Consider the following 19,758-nt stretch of genomic DNA (forward strand, 5'->3'; position numbering starts at 1 on the left):
GAAAAAAGTGAAAAATCAGAAATAAATTTAGAAAAAAAAAATTGTTATATACAACCTGAGATGGATAACACACATCGGCTGTGCTGTTTAGCTTCTTCTCCACTGGGTCAGACAGCCAAGACACTTCAGTTTTACGTTATAATGACGTCGCCACAGTTGCCCATAATGGTAATTCAACACATGCCGACAACTATTATTCTTGGTCAATCAATGAATCAATGAATCAATCATTCAGTCAGACTTTATTCGTATAACACTTCTCATACAAACAAATGTAACACAAAGAAAACTGTTTGAAAATACGTATTCCTCTCACTATTTTCACGCTTGCAGTGTTTCAGCTGACACAATGCATTTCCGCTTCCGGTAAATTCATTCGTGTGGAAGCAACACGGGAAACTTGATTATATTAGCAGCACAAGCAAATCAAATCCAGTGTGGGTTAGAATCAAGGAATTATTTCCACTAGATAGTGGCAGATCTTTACATTTTTTCCAAGCTCCATTCAACAGTAAGACCGTTTCAATTTTAAATCACTTAAAAGCAGTGCTGGATTAAGGTGGTCACGGGCCCCTATAGGCTACTCTTTGTGTGGGACCCCATCACCCATCATGCTTTACCAGAAAACAAACATGACACAGTCCAGATCTCCTGCTTGCTTCTGACAGCCATCTATGGAGGACTGAAACTGCCATGATAAGAAATAAATAAGCAGGTATCACATAATGAATATGAGTTGGTGGGTGTGTGACATCTGGAGTGGAATGAATGATTGAGTGAATGAATGAATGATTGATTTTATTTCGAACATGTTAAAATAACAAAATAAAATGTATAGGCTGGAATACAAAACAAATGGAAATAAAAGTGAACATATTTTGCAAACTCTATAACAACACAAGTAATTACTAGTCCATGTTCGAAAAAGGCGTAGGATGAAGTAAAGAACTTTTCTGGTTTACCCCTTTTTTATACATCCTCAATCAAATCAAAATAAAACAAAACTTTCAAAACAAAACAAAGGTGGGGGGGGAATCAAAAGTGAAAAAAGAAAAGAAGAGAATCGACACTGATTGAAAAGTGCTTTGCCACTTTTAACTGACTGATGAGAGGTGTAATGGTGTTCCCTTTACGGCATTGTCACATTTTTCTATATGCGCTTTCAAGAATGGATCAAACTCACGACCTCGTTCTGTTAAAAACTTCACCACCACAACAACCCTCTTTAAAACGTCGGTCCAATATTCACATTGACTGTCAAATTGTTTTTTTGATTTTTTTTTTTTTTAGTTGTGACTCTATAGGCCCAGCATCAGCACAGCGCATAACATCAGCAATCATAGCCTTTCTGTAGCGCTCCAATCCTTCAGGTTCAGCCAAGCGCGCAGCTGCATTTTTCAAGTCACCAAAGTCTGCTGTGAGTGCAGCAAAAAACATCCAAAGTCCCAAACAAACTGCAGCACATCCAGAACTCTGCTGCCCGCCTGCTTACTCACTTCCCTGTCCTCCAGAACCTCCACTGCCTCCCTGTCCCACAATGGATCCAATTCAAAGTCCTTCTCCTCACTCACTAATCCCTCCATAACCAGGCACCCTCCTACCTCACCTACATGCGCCACTACCATACTCCTTCCTGCAGCCTCCGCTCCTCCAATGCCAACCTCCTGTCTCCACCACACAGGACCAAGCACCGGACCTGGGGAAACAGAGCCTTCCCCATAGCTGCCCCCTCCCTCTGGACCCCCCCCGCCCCAACACATCAGAGATTGCACCGATCTGTCCACGTTCACATCACTAATCAAAACTCACCTCTTCAGAATTGCTTTTAATGTGTAATTAATGTTGTGTGTTACATGTTTTTGGTGTGTTGCTTTTCTGTTTCTTTTATGTAAAGCGTCTTTGTATGCCTTGAAGAGCCCTATGCAAATACAATGTGTTATTATTATTATCATCATTATTATTAATTATTATATATTTAATTTTATTTCAATATAAATAGTTTTATGCATTTACTGTATAAATATAAATCAAATATACGGATCATAAATAAGATTTCCATACCGGATCGGTCGAGGCCCGGGTTACCAACGACCGCCACCGGTACTGTTAACCAGCGGGGTGCCGGTGGAAACTATGCTACTGTTGGGCGAAGGAGAAGGAGAGGGGGAAGGCATATCCAGAGGCGGCTAGAGAGGAGGAAAGGTAGGCGTGTGGAGGTGAGAGTCAGAACTTTGAATGATGGCACTATGACTGGTAAAGGGAGAGAGCTGGCTGATATGATGGAAAGAAGAAAGGTAGGCATACTTTGTGTGCAAGAGACCAGGTGGAAGGGGAGTAAGGCCAGGAGTATCGGAGGTGGGTTCAAACTCTACTACCATGGTGCGAATGGGAGGAGAAATGGGGTAGGGGTAATTCTGAAGGAAGAGTATGTCAAGAGCGTGCTGGAGGTGAAGAGAGTGTCAGACAGAGTGATGAGTATGAAGCTGGAAATCGAAGGTGTATTGCTGAATGTTATCAGCTCATATGCCCCGCAAGTTGGGTGTGAGATGGACAAGAAAGAATAATTCTGAAGTGAGTTGGATGATGTGGTGGAGAGGGTACCCAAGGAGGAGAGAGTGGTGATTGGAGCCGACTTCAATGGACATGTTGGTGAAGGGAACAGAGGTGATGAGGAGGTGATGGGAAGGTATGGAGTCAAGGAGAGAAATGGACAGATGGTGGTGGATTTTGCGAAAAGGATGGAAATGGCTGTGGTGAATACATATTTCAAGAAGAGGGAGGAACACAAGGTGACGTACAAGAATGGAGGAAAGTGCACACAGATGGACTATATCTTATGTAGAAGGTGCGATCTAAAAGGGATTGGAGACTGCAAGGTGGTGACAGGGGAGAACGTAGCTAGGCAACATCGGATGGTGGTCTGTAGGATGACTTTGGAGACCAAGAAGAGGAAGCAACTGAAGACACAGCCGAAGATCAAATGGTGGAAGTTCAATAAGGAAGACTTGTGTGGAGTTCAGGCAGGAGTTAAAACAGGCACTGGGTGGTAGTGAAGAGTTGCCAGATGGCTGGGCAACCACTGCAGAAATAGTGAAGGAGACAGCTAGGAAGGTACTTGGTGTGTCATCAGGACAGAGGAAGGAAGACAAGAAGACTTGGTGGTGGAATGAGGAAGTACAGCAAAGTATACAGAGGAAGAGGTTGGCAAAGAAGAAGTGGGATAGTCAGAGAGATGAAGAAAGTAGACAGGACTACAAGGAGATGCAGTGTAAAGCGAAGAGAGAGGTGGCAAAGGCAAAGGAAAAGGTGTATGGTGAGTTGTATGACAGGTTAGACACTAAGGAAGGAGAAAAGGACTTGTACCGATTGGCTAGACAGAGGGACCGAGCTGGGAAGGATGTGCAGCAAGTTAGGGTGATCAAGGATAGAGATGGAAATGTGCTGACAAGCGAGGAGAGTGTGCTGAGAAGGTGGAAGGAGTACTTTGAGGGGCTGATGAATGAAGAAAATGAGAGAGAGAGAGAGAGAGAGAGAGAGAGAGAGAGAGAGAGAGAGAGAGAGAGAGAGAGAGAGAGAGAGAGAGAGAGAGAGAGAGAGAGAGAGAGAGAGAGAGAGAGAGAAGGTTGGATGATGTAGGGATAGTGAATCAGGAAATTCAGTGGATTAGCAAAGAGGAAGCGAGGGCAGCTATGAAGAGGGTGAAGAGTGGAAAGGCAGTTGGTCCTGATGACATACCTGTGGAGGCATGGAGATGTTTAGGAGAGATGGCAGTGGAGTTTTTAACTAGATTGTTTAACACAATCTTGGGAAGTGAGAGGATGCCTGAGGAGTGGAGAAGAAGCATACTGGTACCGATTTTCAAGAACAAGGACGATGTGCAGAACTGTAGCAACTACAGAGGTATAAAGTTGATCAGCCACAGCATGAAGATATGGGAAAGAGTAATAGAAGCTAGGTTAAGAGGAGAGGTGATGATCAGCGAGCAGCAGTATGGTTTCATGCCACGAAAGAGCACCACAGATGCGATGTTTGCTTTGAGAATGTTGATTGAGAAGTATAGAGAAGGCCAGAAGGAGTTACATTGTGTCTTTGTAGATTTAGAGAAAGCATATGACAGGGTGCCGAGAGAGGAAGTGTGGTATTGTATGAGGAAGTCGGGAGTTGCAGAGAAGTATGTAGGAGTGGTGCAGGATATGTATGAGGGAAGTGTGACAATGGTGAGGTGTGCGGTTGGAAAGACAGATGGGTTCAAGGTGGAAGTGGGATTACATCAAGGATCGGCTCTGAGCCCTTTCTTGTTTGCAGTGGTGATGGACAGGTTGACGGACGAGATTAGGCAGGAGTCTCCGTGGACTATATGATGTTTGTGGATGACATTGTGAGCTGTAGTGTGCAGGTTGAGGAGAGCCTGGAGAGGTGGAGGTATGCACTGGAGAGAAGAGGAATGAAAGCCAGTCGGAGCAAGACGGAATACCTATGCGTGAATGAGAGGGAGAACAGTGGAATGGTCAGGATGCAAGGAGTGGAGGTGACAAAGGCATTTGAGTTTAAATACTTGGGGTCAACTGTCTAAAGTAACGGGGAGTGCAGTAGAGAGGTGAAGAAGAGAGTGCAGGCAGGGTGGAGTGGGTGGAGAAGAGTGTCAGGAGTGATTTGCGACAGAAGGGTACCAGCAAGAGTTAAAGGGAAGGTTTACAAGATGGCTGAGGCCAGCTATGTTATATGGTTTGGAGATGGTGGCACTGATGAAAAGACAGGAGGCGGAGCCGGAGGTGGCAGAGTTGAAGATGCTAAGATTTTCACTGGGAGTGACAAAGAAGGACAGGATTAGGAACGATTATATTAGCGGGACCGCTCAGGTTGGACGGTTTGGAGACAAAGCAAGAGAGGCAAGATTGAGATGGTTTGGACATGTGTGGAGGAGAGATGCTGGGTATATTGGGAGAAGGATACTAAATATGGAGCTGCCAGGGAAGAGGAAAAGAGGGAGGCCAAAGAGGAGGTTCATGGATGTGGTGAGGGAAGACATGCAGGTGGCTGGTGTGACAGAGGAAGATGCAGAGGACAGGAAGAGATGGAAATGGGTGATCCGCTGTGGCAACCCCTAACAGGAGCAGCCGAAAATAGTAGTAGTACTGTCACACAATGTGTTTTTTGAAGTACTATATTTAACATTCATCCATAGGAATTCAGGTTACCAAGTATAACATGTCAGTGTTGTATGTCAGTTTACATACAACAGTTCAAACACCAAAATGCTCTCGAGTTACATACATACATAAATATAGGGACAACAGACAAATACAGGGGTGATTCTAGGCATACATAAGCTAGGATTTGGGCACCCTGCCCCATCTGACCCCGAGCAAATATACATATTTTGGGGGCAATTCATTCTATATGTATTTTTAATGATTATGAAAATAAAATGAATAACACATGCATTAAGACTTTATTTATTTGTTATGAGTGATTTGTTATGATGAGAGATGCAACTTGTTAAATATCTGATTGCACGATAGTAAATACTTTTTTATTTTTTATTTATTCATTTCATAATTTTTTATATTTTTCAATTATTTTATAACTGCACACAGTATGTGGAGTCTCCTTTTTTGCACACCTGCTGTTGCACTTTTACTCACTTTGTGTCTATAATAGTAAAATGTCAAAAGTGTTATTTCCCTCGAAGATGGCACTTTTTTCACTTTTTTTTTTTTTTGCCGGGGGGGGGGGATCCCTTACCTAGGGCGCCAGAATGGCCAGAAACGCCACTGGACAAATCATTTAAATGGAAATAAATGGCCATGTAAAAACAGACTCCAATGTGTTTATTTCCCCTTGTGCTGGCTGTTGCAGTTCATATTAGTATTTGTCTCCATGGTTCACAGAGAGCCCTCAGGCCCGGCCTCTGTTTGACTGGTCATTCTTGCTTGTACACCGATTGGCGCCTCCTTGCTCTTTGCTACCTTCTCACTCTGGGCCCGGTTCTGTTTCTCCCTCTCCAGTGCTTTCTCCATTTCTGTGTAGTAGTCGAGAGCCTTCCGCACTGGATCAATGATGTGTTGCTGTGGGGCCAATGAATAATGAATCTGTTTGCAGACAGCAGCCACGGTCATATTCTTTTCCTTCCATTTCTGTCTTTCTATCTCATTCTATCTCAGTATTTCCGAGTAAGGTACACTACCTCTATGTTTTTTTTTCTTCTTTTTTTAAGTGCTGCACAGTTAAAAGCTCACCATTACATTTGGTACAATGCAGTCAAGGTTATGTTATAATAACTGTCAGTGAAAGATAAAGCAAAGTGATAACATTTTCATGCAATGTTTATGTCTTCTTTGGATGCTAATTTTTCATAGAAGTATTTTTGATATATATGAAATAACCTCTTCTGAGATAGTGCATGTAAATATTGTGTGATTTAACTTTTTAAAATTGAGTTTAAAAGTCTGCTCAGATGACACAGTGACAGCGAGATCCCAGCACATGGGCCTCGGAGAGAAATAAACCATGTATCATTAAATAAGGCCCTGATTACCATGCGGTGAGCGAGTTCTCAATCTCTGCACCTTACCTCTAAGCAGGGGAAGAGGTTGGCCAGCTCGATGAAGAGTGGGAAAAGGACGAAGCGTATGAAGCCGGTCTGAGATGAAGGCTTGGTTACCTTATCCGGGTCCATGAAGGGTGTGACCGGAAGACCCTCTAGCTTCTCCATGTCACTCTGAGGACAGATAAACCACAACAAAGAACCCGATTAGTGATAACTCCAATGGCTTGTGTTGCCTTTTATGCTCCCTGACTTTGATGAGTGATACATATCATACGTTCTATTGAGCAGAGCTGCAAATATTGCAAATATTCTAAAAGGAGTGTGGGCAGTCTACTTGCCTTTCACATCTATTTTTTATTTGTTCAGACAGTTGGAAAGCTGAGTGGGAGAAAGACTAGGGGAAATAACAGGAGAGATATTTTCTGGTGAGATTTGCTCCAATGCCAGCCTGAAATACACATGTCAGTCACAAGGCAGCAGCCACAACACCTCAGATGTTTCTTAAATCGGTTCAAAAACTATATGAGAAGGGCGCCTCCATAGCCATATGGTTGCAGTGCATATCACATGGCCACATGGTCGCAACCTTTGCCAGTTCGATTCCAGCCGGTGACCTTTGTTGCATGTCATACCCCCCGCTCTCCCTCCCATTTCCTGTCTGCCTATAAACTGTTGCTGTCGAAGGTAAAAAATGCCACAAAAAAACAAAAAACAAAAAACACATGAGAATGGAATGAAGCCTGGATATCAATGGAAGCCAACTTTCTCTCAGCCCTCACAGCTGGCATTGGGTAATGTGGCACATGCAACACATTACAGTCATTTCCAAAGACTTGTGAGTAAGCTTGCATTTGGTTTCAACACAAACACAAGTGAAACAAACACAAACCTCTCTTCACATGTAAAGCTGTAGGAAACAGACCTATGTGCTAAACTCTCCATTGTTCTAATGGAGGGCGTAGCATACCACTGTTCCTGTAGTCAAATTAAAACCCAAAAAGGTCATGCCATACTAAATGGTGACACAGTTCACTAGATATAACTCTGCAATATGCTGGTCACTTGGTGCTGTAACAGTATCCAGCGTATTTACATACAGTAGGAGTCAGTGAGGTTACCTGGTTGTAGAACTCCTGAAGAAGGCAATCCAACCAGGGCTCAGCCACCTCCATGGGCCGTGCCTCATTGGATATGTCGCTCACTTTTATCAGGATCATCATCAGCTGCAGGCACGAGGAGGTAAAACCAAAACCAAACAGGAAGGAGACAACTTAACATCAAGTAATATAGGGGAAAAGGAGCAAGAAGACTAACCACCCGACTCTTATAGTGGTCCTTTCTAAGTAATGATGTTGTTCTTTTACTACATGTTACTGCCTTAAATCATTTTACATGCTTGCCTGCTAGATATTCTTGGATATGGAGAAATCAACAGGATCTCAAAGTGTCTGCATCTCAGGATCTGAGAATAACTCAGGATATTCATTCACACTCTCCCACATGATGCTCTTTGCTGTTTTTATGTCAGCGTCAACCACTCCCTATTACACCCCCAAACTGTGTCTGATAATTTACAAAGATGAGAAAGGGGAAATGTACATCTTAACATGAGGGGTTGGGGGGGGGGCATTACTCCTTAAAGGTGCTATGTGTAACGCTACTTGAATCTTGATTTTTAACATTCAGATATATGGATAACAGAAGCAAACAAAGCAAGGGAAACAAACAAATTCAACTGAAACGGTAGCGGATATACAGTGTGTTGACCAAAACCCTACCCCTCAGTAGATGTTATTTTTGTCGCAGTCGCTACATAGATTTTTTTCTGCATAGTTTTGAGGGCAGGTGTCAAACAACAAAAATTACTAATGGTCTGGTCCCTGATGTAACACTGTGTGTGTGTGTGTGTGTGTGTGTGGAGGGGGAAGTCCAGCAAAGCATGATTATGATTCAGTTCTGTTGCATTATTATCTACTGCCTGCTCACCACATCTCTGTGGTCCTTGTTGTTGAAGTCAAAAACAGAGAGGATGGACTTGAACTTGTTAAGAATCTCATTGTGCCGTGTCATGTCTGTAGCCAGGATACACCTGCAAACAGAGAGTGCAAAATGTCTAAAAATGAGCTGCCAGCAGATGTTGTGGTGTTGTCAGTGTTTAGCCTCCGTTACAAAAGTTGTGGGTTAAGACAACGACAGAGATAATCTTACTTTATAATTCCCTCCCTTATCCGTTTGTACTGTTCCATGGTCAGATTTCTGAAAATGTTACTCTCTGTCTGCAAGAGAGAGAGAGAGACAACTGTTTATTGGTATGATTTGTACAGCTCACTCACCTCTTCATAATTTATTCCAACAGTATAGAAAAGATCATTAAAAGTCCAATTTTCAGTTTGATCTACTCTGATGTTGCTTAGTGGCAACACGATAACAATAATCGCACCAGGTTCTTGATTCCCATATTAAGAATGCATGCACTCCAGATACCATAGAGTGCTTTCTTTAAAAATGCCCATTAGATGGCCAATCAAGCCGTACCTCCTCCAGTATCTCAAAAGCTACAGCACAGTGGTGGTTCTCCAGTGGAGAGATGTCGTTGTAGCGTAGAGCCAGTTCAGTCCGGGCATTTATCTGAATACAAAGAGCGCAAAAGACAACTGAACCCCTCATTTTAAAGGGTCACTCATTATAACGCTTTAAAAGTAAATTTTTAAAGAATCTAAAGAAGAACGTAGAGGAGAACAAGGAATCAACCCTTTCATCTGTCGAAAAAAAAAATGATGGCATTGACAACGTTGTGAGACACGTTAGATAAAAACAACCGTTTTTTCTGGATTTCCCCCCCTTTTTCTCCCCAGTTGTACCCGTCCAATTACCCCACTCTTCTGAGCCGTCCCAATCACTGCTCCACCACCTCTTTCCTGATTCAGGGGGGGCTGAAGACTACAACATGCCTCCTCCGATACATGTGGAGTCGCCAGCCACTTCTTTTCACCTGACAGTGAGAAGTTTCACCAGGGGGACATAGCGTGAGGGAGGATCACGCTATTCCCCTCAGTTCCCCCTCCCCTCTGAACATGCGCCCTGACTGACCACAGGAGGTGCTAGTGCAGTGACCAGGACACATACCCACATCCAGCTTCCCACCCGCAGAAATTGTGTCTGTAAGGACACCTGACCAAGCCCGAGGTAACATGGGGATTCAGATTGGTGATCCCCATGTTGGTAGGCAACGGAATAGACTGCTACACTACCTGGATGCCCGCAACTCAGATATTTAAGCACGGTTGGACTTAGCAGGATTTGAACCCCTATCCCTTGTGTCTCATCTATTAAATTACACTGGACCACCCAGCATTTGATTTTAATCGATGATAGATTAAATGTCATAGATATTTTACATCCAGAGGGAATGTTTTATAATTATGTGGCATGAAATTACCAACCTGATAGGCATTGTTGTACCCTGTGTGGTCAAGGTCATGGCAGACTGCAGAGGTCAACATAATCAGCAGGTCAATGCTGTCTATCTTAGTCCTCAGGTCCGTCAGCCAGATCAAACCATACATCTGTCCAGAGACAAGTAGCTAATGGTGTGGGTTGGCTAACCAGAGAGATTACAGCTCTTAAACATTTCAAAATGAAAGAGGCACCATATGTATAAGGTTATTTCTACTATCAAAACGGTTCATATGAAAAATAATAACATCACTCACTGAAACCAATGGGCAAGCTCAGAACACCTGATGTTTTTAATGAGTTAGGCTAACACTACAATAATTTCAATGAGCAATTTCCAAAAGTGGCCCATTTCTCTTCACAATGTGGAAAGTGTGGGGTGGGCAAACTGTACATAGCAAAAATCCAAATATCAAACATGCAAAAGCTGACTTTCTGGGATACAATACCTAACTATAACGAGTCCTTCCTGAAAACCTACAGTGACCGAGATGTCCTTCACCAATCAGCCATTCAGGTGATGCTGTAATTGCACGATTGGATGATTGTGTCGATTGAACAGGGAGTCTCTATGGTTGACCCTGCCCCACTTTCACTCTTAAACACACATATGGATGCGCACACGCACACATGCATCCTCACCATCTGAGTCACACAGAAGCAGTGTTTGAAGTTATGGAAGGGGATGTTGTTGTATCGCCGGTAGACCTCGAACAGGAACTGCTGAAGCACCTCTGGCTCAATGTTAAAGGCTGCTATGAAATCCAGGTCTGTATACATTACCTGCAGGAGGACCATGATCTCTGCATCCTCCCACTGCCTGAAGGGACCGACAAAAAAGACAAAAAACCATAGGACAGCTGCCTAAAGGCCATGGAAGAGCAGTGTGATGGACTTGAAGCCTTGGCCTTGCACAATATGTATCTCCTTGTACCCTTTTAGGTATCTCTGCCTCCATTGTTTACCCTCAATGGATCTGTCTCTAAGAAAACCTAATGTGCAGAAGGGTTGCGGCTGGGTGGGGGCTTTTTAAGAGGACCTGACAGCTCTCTCTCTCTCACCTCTGGCTAGGTTGTCTGGTGGCCAGGGGCCCTTCGATCTCTTTTGGTTTGCTTTGCTTGTTGGACACCATGCACCAACCACACTCTTACAGTTGTCAAATTTACACTCTTCCGTGCAGTGTTCATTTTGATGAAGAAAAATGTGACGGCAAATGTTCATCAATTACATTTTTCCCCATGATCATAAAAACCAATAAATTACTAAATCAAAACTCAATTTGTAAACACAAACTATGAGGCAATGTAGTGAAATTTACATTTTATCCTAGTTTTCGTTTATGAAAACGTGAAATCTGATTCATTGTCATCTCGTTCATTGGGGTTGTTAACCAACATTTTTCGCCGTAGTTTTTGTCAAGAAATTAATATCCTGACTTACTTTGTTTAGTTAAAACAAAATTGATCATCCCTGCTCTACTGTCATTTAGTCCAAATCCCGGTTGGAAAACTAAGGTGAATTCTTTATTCAGTTGTCTTGATGCATGCTCAATAATCCAGGTAAGGAAATCACAGAAAGTCCACTCAGTTCATCTGGATACAACTTTTACTGACAGATACGTGTCATCACTCAGCTAAGTGGCCCCTTCAATCTAAAGTGACTGTAGGTATCACCACCCTTATACTAAACAATACAGCGGCATAACAACTGAAACCAACAGCCGGTTTCATATGCAAATTACCATCAGCATTAACTAGAGTTACAATGTCCATGTGTATTATTCACAGAAGACTGGGGAATAGTGGCAATCTTCGCCATTTTACAGTGCTGAGATTGCAACTATTAGTGACAACTGTACACTGTCAAGTAAAATCACACAGCCCCAACAAAAACTGCAGGGGCATTTGGGTAGCATAGCGGTCCATTCCGCTGACTACCAACACGGGGCTCACTGGTTTGAATCCCTGTGTTACCTCCAGCTTGGTCGGGCGTCCCTACAGACACAATTGGCCGTGTCTGCGGGTGAGAAGCCAGATGTGGGTATGTGTCCTGGTCGCTGCACTAGCACCTCTGCTCAGTCGGGGCACCTGTTCAGGTGTGAGGGGGAACTGGGGGGGGGGGGGAATAGAGTGATCCTTCCACATGCTATGTCCCCCTGGGGAAACTCCTCACTGTCAGGTGAAAAGAAGCGGCTGGTGACTCCACATGTATCGGAAGAGGCATTTGGTAGTCTGCAGCCCTCCCTGGATTGGCAGAGGTGGTGGAGCAGCGACCGGGATGGCACAGAGAGTGATTGGCAACCCTAATTGGCAACGTCACGTGGGTTTAGAATTTCAATGCGGAATTTGCACATTCATTTTTTGTCCTCCCTACATCTCTTAAACAGCTCTTTTAAACCATCCTTTGGCGAGACAAAAGGCATACAAGGCTTTCATGCAATCATTTTACCTCTAAAGCCCTGGGTCTCATTTCTTTACCTATGCACTGCCTTCCTTTTGAAAGACCGGCTTGTTGTTCCATTTGCCTTTAAAGCGCGGAGATGAATAAATGAGACGAATGAAATAACCAAATGTGATTAAATACAGCTTGTACTTTCACCAAAAAGGACCCACTTCAAATGTGGTGTATTAATTAGGCCTGTCACTAAGATCTCCTTTTGATTTATAAACCCATTGCAGGGCTATTCATATTGATATGAGTTTCCCTGTCACATGAAAAGGTGAGGTAACCCGGCCTCTTTGCATCAGAGGTGGCTGTGTCGAGCCTCACCTCCCTTTCTTTCTATTTGTGTGTTACAAGATGAAGATGCAGCTGTTGTTTCTTTGTGGGGGTATATGCACACACAGACACCTGGCATGTCAATATATTAAATGGCAAAAGCAGACTGCTTTCATGCAGCACCCATAGAGATTCATGTACGAATCAAAACTCACCAGTTGTCAAAGGTTGGCGTCTTTAGGTACTGTCGCACTTCTTCTGACACCTCCAGTGAACTGTGAAAGTAGCACAAAACATTCTACTGAAGCACAGGTATAGGACCATTCAAAGTGGCAATTATCTGGTTTTCCAACTCGATGACATAGCGCTGAATGTGCACCTGCCTCATTTGGAGGAACTTCTCTCGTACATGCTCGTACTCTTCCTTTGTTTTACGCAGTGTTCTCTTGTGGTAGAATGGAGAGGGCTTGTGTGTGCCTTCTGACAGCTCCTTGAACAGCCCGAGCCAGCTCAGATACTCCACACTCTGTGGGGATAGGGAATCAAGCCATCGGCTAAAAACACTTTGGGGATGGCTTCAGTCACAAAGGCTAGGTTGGTGGGCATATGTTTAGAACCTTCCTAAACAAATTCTTCAGGAGAAAAGGTAAATGTTCTGCCATGCCTCAGTAACTACCAGTGAGGTGTCCATGAGTGAGGACCAACTCGAAACTGCAGCACAACTGCAGTTGCATTGGGTGGTTACCCAGCTGGAATAATGTATCAATCCTGTAAGACTGGGAACCAGGATGTTGATACAACTGCAAAGTGTAGGTTTGGGGAACTTGAACCAGTGAAAATTCAGAAAAGTCTTAAATAGAGTTTTACCTGCTGAGGAAATTTGATGGTGAGAAAAGTTGGATCTGTACAAACTGTTTGGGGCCTGAGGATAGCTGTTTTGTTCTTTCGGTCCTACACTTCCGCTACATTAAAAAATGTTGAAGAAAGGGCGTCTGGGTAGCATAGTGGTCTATTCTGTTGCCTACCAACATGGGGATCGTCAGTCCAAATCCCCGTGTTACCTCCGGCTTGGTCGGGCGTCCCTACAGACAATTGGCCGTGTCTGTGGGTGGGAAGCCGGATGTGGGTATGTGTCCTGGTTGCTGCAATAGCTCCTCTGGTCTCCTCTGGGCACCTGAGGGGGAACTGGGGGGAATAGCTTGAGCCTCCCACGCGCTACGTCCACCTAGCGAAACTCCTCACCGTCAAGTGAAAAGAAGCGGCTGGTGACTCCACATGTATCGGAGGTGGCATGTGGTAGTCTGCACCCCTCCCCAGATTGGCAGAGGTGGTGCCATGCTGGAGCAGCGACCGGCATGGCTCAGAGCAGGGTGATAGGCCAGGTAAAATTGGGGAGAAAAATGTCGAAGAATGATCTTTAAGGTTTACTGATTGCTTTGCATGCCTCAAGGCGTTATGGTTTTACAAATGAGGGGGAACTTAAATTGGACAAAAGCATTTTAAAATGTATTTGTGCATGCTCATTTTAAAATGTTATACCAAAAATTTCTATTGAATTGTGTTGCAATATTAGTGTCTAAAATGCTGATTGTGCCACTTTGAACCTAAACATTTTCCCCAGATGAAGACTGGGCAGTCTATGCACTTTTGGCCTTTCTACATTCTTCATATTGTAACAAAGCTAAAATAGAGACGCAGGACAGAAAAGCCTAGAGGGGTTTAATTTAAACCCATGGGGTCACACATGGACTGACAGAGACTGGATATAACCACCTCACTCTCTAAGCCAGACCAAAGAAGGATTTGACAGATTGTACCTCTAGTTTCTCCCTGAATGAATCCACCTGCTTCTTCATCTCATACACAACGGCAGGAGTCTCCCCGGCCTCAATCTTGATCTTCTTCTCCAGGCCCTGCAGTCTGGGGACACACCATGTTGACTTTCTAATATTTTATCGGCTATTAATATTTTGACTTACCATTTCCAGAAATTTTTTTTGGTAGAATTATGATTAAAGAAAATCCATATTACCTCTCACAGACTTTTTTGATATCATCGAATACTTCCACTAAGTAAAATGAGTAAAATGTGCATTTTACTGTGCTTATCCTGTGTAATATGCCAATTTTGTGAAAGCAAGAAGAACGCAGATGCATACTAAATTAGCAAAAATTCCCGAGTATGGCCGCAGCCTTTGCCTTCCTGATGTACTGCCTACATTGTGGGTTGTTAGGTCTGCATTGGATACAGTTTGTCCCTTGCTGTAATACCCTGTCATACCTACCTCTTCTCCATTGATGAGAGGTCAAATCCTAGTTCCACAGCAAGCTCCACACCTAGCAAGAAGACATTTGGAAGAAAGTTTAAAAGCGGAAATAAACTGTGATGTACAATGTTCCACAATGCAATAGTAAAGATACCTAACGGCTCACTGGTGCAGTCGGTGGCCACCACCTCGAGTTTGTAGCAGGAGTTTGGACTGTTAGGCTCCAGGCGAGGGGAGATGTTGATGATATTGCCTTTAGGATTGTACAACTTTAGGATGTCATGGGGTCCAGCCTCAGCCGCAGAGCGGAACAGGTCTGAAAACCCAGATAGACAGAGGTGAAATTGTTAGTCTGTATAGCCTGGCTGAGAACATAGGCATGTGGTAATATATCACACACACACACAGCATGGTGTAGGGAAATGTGTGGGCCTATGCATGCACACATGCACACACATGCTCATGCATACACAAATAAAACAACAACACATAGTTATGTTCCATGAAGTATGCCTAGGTAAACTTTCACACATCCACTAGACTTGAATCTGGTATGAAATATGGTGAAAAATGAATGCACACACTGTTCTTGCAGCACTATTTTAAACATATCTTATTGGTTGTGAGCATGTTTCCGACATATGAACCTAACATACCCAAAACATCCATAAACCTAGCACCTGTGTGAACAGGTAGGGATGGAGCAAATTGTGTATAAGATCCACTGTCCATGCATCTCCACATCAGATATTGGCTCTTGTGAACTCATGTGATGTTAGAATGGTGGTGTACAGGGTTTTTTTTTCATTAGGTCATCCATGAAATACAGCAATCCCCCCAAAGTATAATAATAATTGAAAGACACTTAATTTTCTTCCGTATTTGCAAACAATGGCCGGTGGCCCTTGCCATTCACTCACACAGAAAGAACATTAGCCTACAGAGCATTTGCAACTGGTATTTGACATAATCCTGGAGCAATGCCACAAGTGAAGAGCTGTCAGCAGCAGCTGCACCTCTTTTTGTAGCCTGGGCAGGTTTAATATCTCTCCAGGAGTCTCACATCACCTCGTTTATTAGCTTTTTGTCCATGTGCATGTTAAGAGTCGTGCTCTAAATTGATTTTTATCCATTGCAAAAATATTTTAAAACAACTTAATATTCAATATCTTTCAAGCAGAGAATTCAGTCACACTGTCAGCCTGGGACAGAAATACAATCATCAGATCTCATTTTGTGCTTTCTGTCACTTTCACTGTGAAGATTTCATTTTAAACTAAAGTATTTCATATTACGTTTTGGTAATGTGTCTCAAAACAAAGGCATCATATCTGTATTATGCAATTATAACATTGTATAGTCTATAGATGAGACTCATCTCGTATTTCCAAGGAACATAAATAGTGAAATTATTTGACTCCATAATTACTTGTTGGCAGTTTCAAATTGGAGTACTATCCCTGGGCAATATAAAAGGAAAAAAAATGCTTTTTTTTAAACTCAGCTAATTTTCTAAAATAAAAAAAAATCCATAATATTCTGGGAGGCAAATACTTTTCTCATGTCAAATACCCAAATGCACATGTGCACATGTACACACATATACGTGCACTGCGCTGTGCACACAGATCAATTTTGAAACCCCATTTACACACAGATAAATACATTTAAATTAAATTGATTTTTCTCTTTACCTACCTTTAACATCCTGGGCAGGGCAATCCACTGGGAACTCAGCCTGCTCTGGTCTGCCATTCACTGTGAAGTAGATGATTTTTGTTGCCATGTCAGGCAGTCAGATCTGTTTATGTTGCTGCATTCAGTGTTGTTCTGAACCCACTGACTGGATTTTACAACAGGCACACTCCACCCCTCTCATTTCCCCCCTCCTCCCTCTCGCAGCGGTTACATTTGCACTTCGGAAAAGCTTGGTCGCGGAAAAGCTTTGAATTTTAGTGCGCATCTACATTGCACTTTACGGTAACCCGGGGTGAAAGGAATTCTGTTCGCACGTTCAATGCAATATATAGTCCATGGGCCAGACGATATTTCGGTACACTCAAGGTGGCAAAACTCACTTATAATTTTTGAAAGGATCCATGTCTGTAGATGATATTTTGGTATGATAACCATTCCTGAGTGGCAGCTGTATCACAGTTATCAGCTCATGAAGTTAACCACCCGCTAAACTAAATTGCATTTTAGACGCTGGTGCATATCCTGGTTTAGCCTCATGGTCAGGACATTTTTCAATGTTCTATAATATTGTCTTTGGTATCATTTTAAAGGGGACCTTCTTAGCTTTCATTCAAGCCCTGTTGTGGATATTTCTCACAAATATAGAGGTCACTTGAGCTCTTCAACCCGTCAATAACACACATCTTTCTGCAATGTTCGCCTAAACTATATACTTTCTTTTAGCCCTGTGGCATCTAGGAATATCAGGGACACAAAACACAAAAACTGGAATACTCACAGGACTGTAAAGATTCAGGAAATGTATAATATACCCATACTATTTCATTGTGTGAGGTGATTGTGAGCCTTAAATGAGAACTAGACCAAAGCCAGTTAGGTCACAAACTGGTCTCTATACATTTGTTTAAATACACAATCAAAATACATGATAAAAAGGAATACCATAGTGAGGTAATGAACTATTTTAATATTTTAAACAACATTGACATTTACATATACTTAGTCAATGATACATGTAATCCCATATCATTAGTGGGTATATGTAATGGTAATGGGTAGGGTAATGGGTATATGTGAATATGGTTACATTATTGTTATCAAGCTCTGGGTAACCAAGTCCAGAATCAACATCCTGTGCATCAATAGACTACTACCACAGTAATACCATCAGAATCATCACACTGTCATTCATCAAACTGCTCGTTTCTCTCATCATCTGACTCCCCAAGTTCAAAGTCCAGTTCTGGACCATCCTGCTGTTTTTGGTTACTGCAGGTCTGTAACCTGCACATGTCTGTGCATGGAAGTCCATTTGACAGGCACATGCAGCTTGGCATTTTGCATGAATGCACACACTTGCATGTTAGCATTTCCAAGACCACATCTGGTGCAGGTGGGGAGCGCATCCTGTAAATGGCCAGCTTGCCTTCATCGTCTGTCCAGCCATACTCAGTAGGGCTTGGCACCACAGGGTTAGCCTGCAGACAGCACTTCCATATTGCTGCCTGATAGTTGGCTCGTTGAACATGCATAAAGAGACAGTCTCTACATGGTGGCAGCTGGCTGGACTCAACCTCTCCCCTTTTGGTGCAGAAGAGCTGGTAACGCAGTTTGTTCACCTCAGCAGTGCTGCTATTAGCAACATACATCCGACAGGTGAACTGCTCAATTTTCTGGAACAGCTCATCACTCACATTCCATGTCTGTCCCAGTTGACTAAAAGTCTCTTGGCAGGAAGTGTGCTTTCTCACTATCTTCAGGGCATTCAGCTTCCCTCGACCAGCGAATGCACTGACAGTGTCGCAGCCTGTGAAGGCATGTAAGCCAATTAGGCTGTCACAGATGCTGTCTCCAAGTGAACTTGCCAGTTTGGTGATGTCGACAAACCGTGTGCGGTTCTGAGTCCCACACTTCTGGTAGATGGGACAGGTGATGTCCTTCTGGAAGCCAAGACAAAGCACCATGACATCAGTGTCCTCAGCTGTGATGATAACTGACTTTGAGCCCGCATTTGCTGCATGCAATGCATGCAGGAGCAGACGGGTGTCAGCTTCTTCATGTGTGGAGTGCAGTTCTGCTGCTTCCTCACACCCATCTTCTGTCAACTTGTAGCAGGTTTCCTCACAGGTCATGTACAACACCTTGCCATGCAGCATAGCTCTGTATCGTGGGAGTTTCCACTCTTCCACCAGAAACTTGATGAGACTGGTCTTGTTGGAGGAACTGCACAGAAATTTTCTCCACTGCTGGACGTGGTGTCCCCCTGCAAGATTCTTGTACTGGAGAGTGATGTCTCCACCCCGGTTCAGTCGTTCAGCATCTTTGATCGAAGTCTGGTGATAGACATCAAAAACAACATCAATCCTCCCACTCTGTGCTCCCTCATGGAGGACCTGGGTCAAGGCTGACTCTACCACCTGTGCAAAGGTTTTGTTGTTGCCATTCATTTTTTGGACCAGGCTCATCCCATTAATGATGGAAGTAGATGGGATTGGGATGTCTTCTGCAGGAGATACATTCTTTTCAAGATCTCTGGCAAGTGCAGCCTTGTTAGTTTTTCGTAAGGACCCATCAGCATTTGCCAGTGCCCATGGTAGTGGGCCCAATGGGTAGGCAAGGACATCCTTCAGATTCACCTTCCTGCTTTCAGCTACCAGGAGCATGTGACTGAAAAGGTTTCTATCTGCCTTCAGAACCACATCCTGTGCTTTCTTTCCATGAGCTTGTTTTGTGCTGACATTGGAGAATGTTTTCAGACTTTGCTTGGTCATCTTGTAGTGGAATTTCACAGGTGGTGGGTCTGCATCTAACCTTGTTTGCTGGAATGCTTGGTAGGCCTCTTCTCCTTTCTCAAGAGCTCTCAAGAGATCTATGGTCACATCAGGTGGAGCCATGTTGCCAGTGGAGAGGCTAACCAAATCAATCTCATCAGGGGACATAGGATTGAGCCAGTTATTCTCCATAAGGTCCATGAGAGACTGGACATCTGCTTCATCTCTCTTGATCCTTGGACTCTGTAGATCTGGATGAGACCATTTGCACCTGCCTTGACCTGTCAGGTCTCTCAGC

General features: G+C 43.4%; 1 protein-coding gene across 1 annotated transcript; it reads right to left on the bottom strand.

The window, feature by feature from the left end:
* Nucleotides 1-5,885: 5,885 nt before the first annotated feature.
* si:dkey-219c10.4 (high affinity cGMP-specific 3',5'-cyclic phosphodiesterase 9A) lies at nt 5,886-16,777 on the bottom strand. The gene is made up of 14 exons (XM_056288873.1): nt 16,690-16,777; nt 15,158-15,307; nt 15,010-15,061; nt 14,542-14,644; nt 13,108-13,250; nt 12,940-12,999; nt 10,649-10,826; nt 9,994-10,116; nt 9,086-9,178; nt 8,759-8,826; nt 8,537-8,639; nt 7,669-7,773; nt 6,575-6,721; nt 5,886-6,068 (listed from the first exon to the last, which is right to left on the bottom strand). Exons 1-14 carry the CDS (start codon nt 16,775-16,777, stop codon nt 5,886-5,888), a joined length of 1,596 nt encoding a protein of 531 aa, XP_056144848.1.
* Nucleotides 16,778-19,758: the final 2,981 nt, after the last annotated feature.

The sequence above is a fragment of the Lampris incognitus genome, chromosome 11 (assembly GCF_029633865.1).
Source record: "Lampris incognitus isolate fLamInc1 chromosome 11, fLamInc1.hap2, whole genome shotgun sequence".
Taxonomy (NCBI): Eukaryota; Metazoa; Chordata; class Actinopteri; order Lampriformes; family Lampridae; genus Lampris; species Lampris incognitus.

What these genes read in the sequence shown, in the direction of transcription:
- si:dkey-219c10.4 (XM_056288873.1), bottom strand. Translation starts at nt 16,777, where the DNA reads ATGGCAACAAAAATCATCTACTTCACAGTGAATGGCAGACCAGAGCAG. An exon ending in CATTCAGGGAGAAACTAGAG is followed by an intron (nt 13,251 to 14,541) that starts GTACAATCTGTC and finishes CTATCCCCACAG; the next exon opens with AGTGTGGAGTATCTGAGCTG. An exon ending in GAGAAGTTCCTCCAAATGAG is followed by an intron (nt 13,000 to 13,107) that starts GCAGGTGCACAT and finishes CTACTTTCACAG; the next exon opens with TTCACTGGAGGTGTCAGAAG.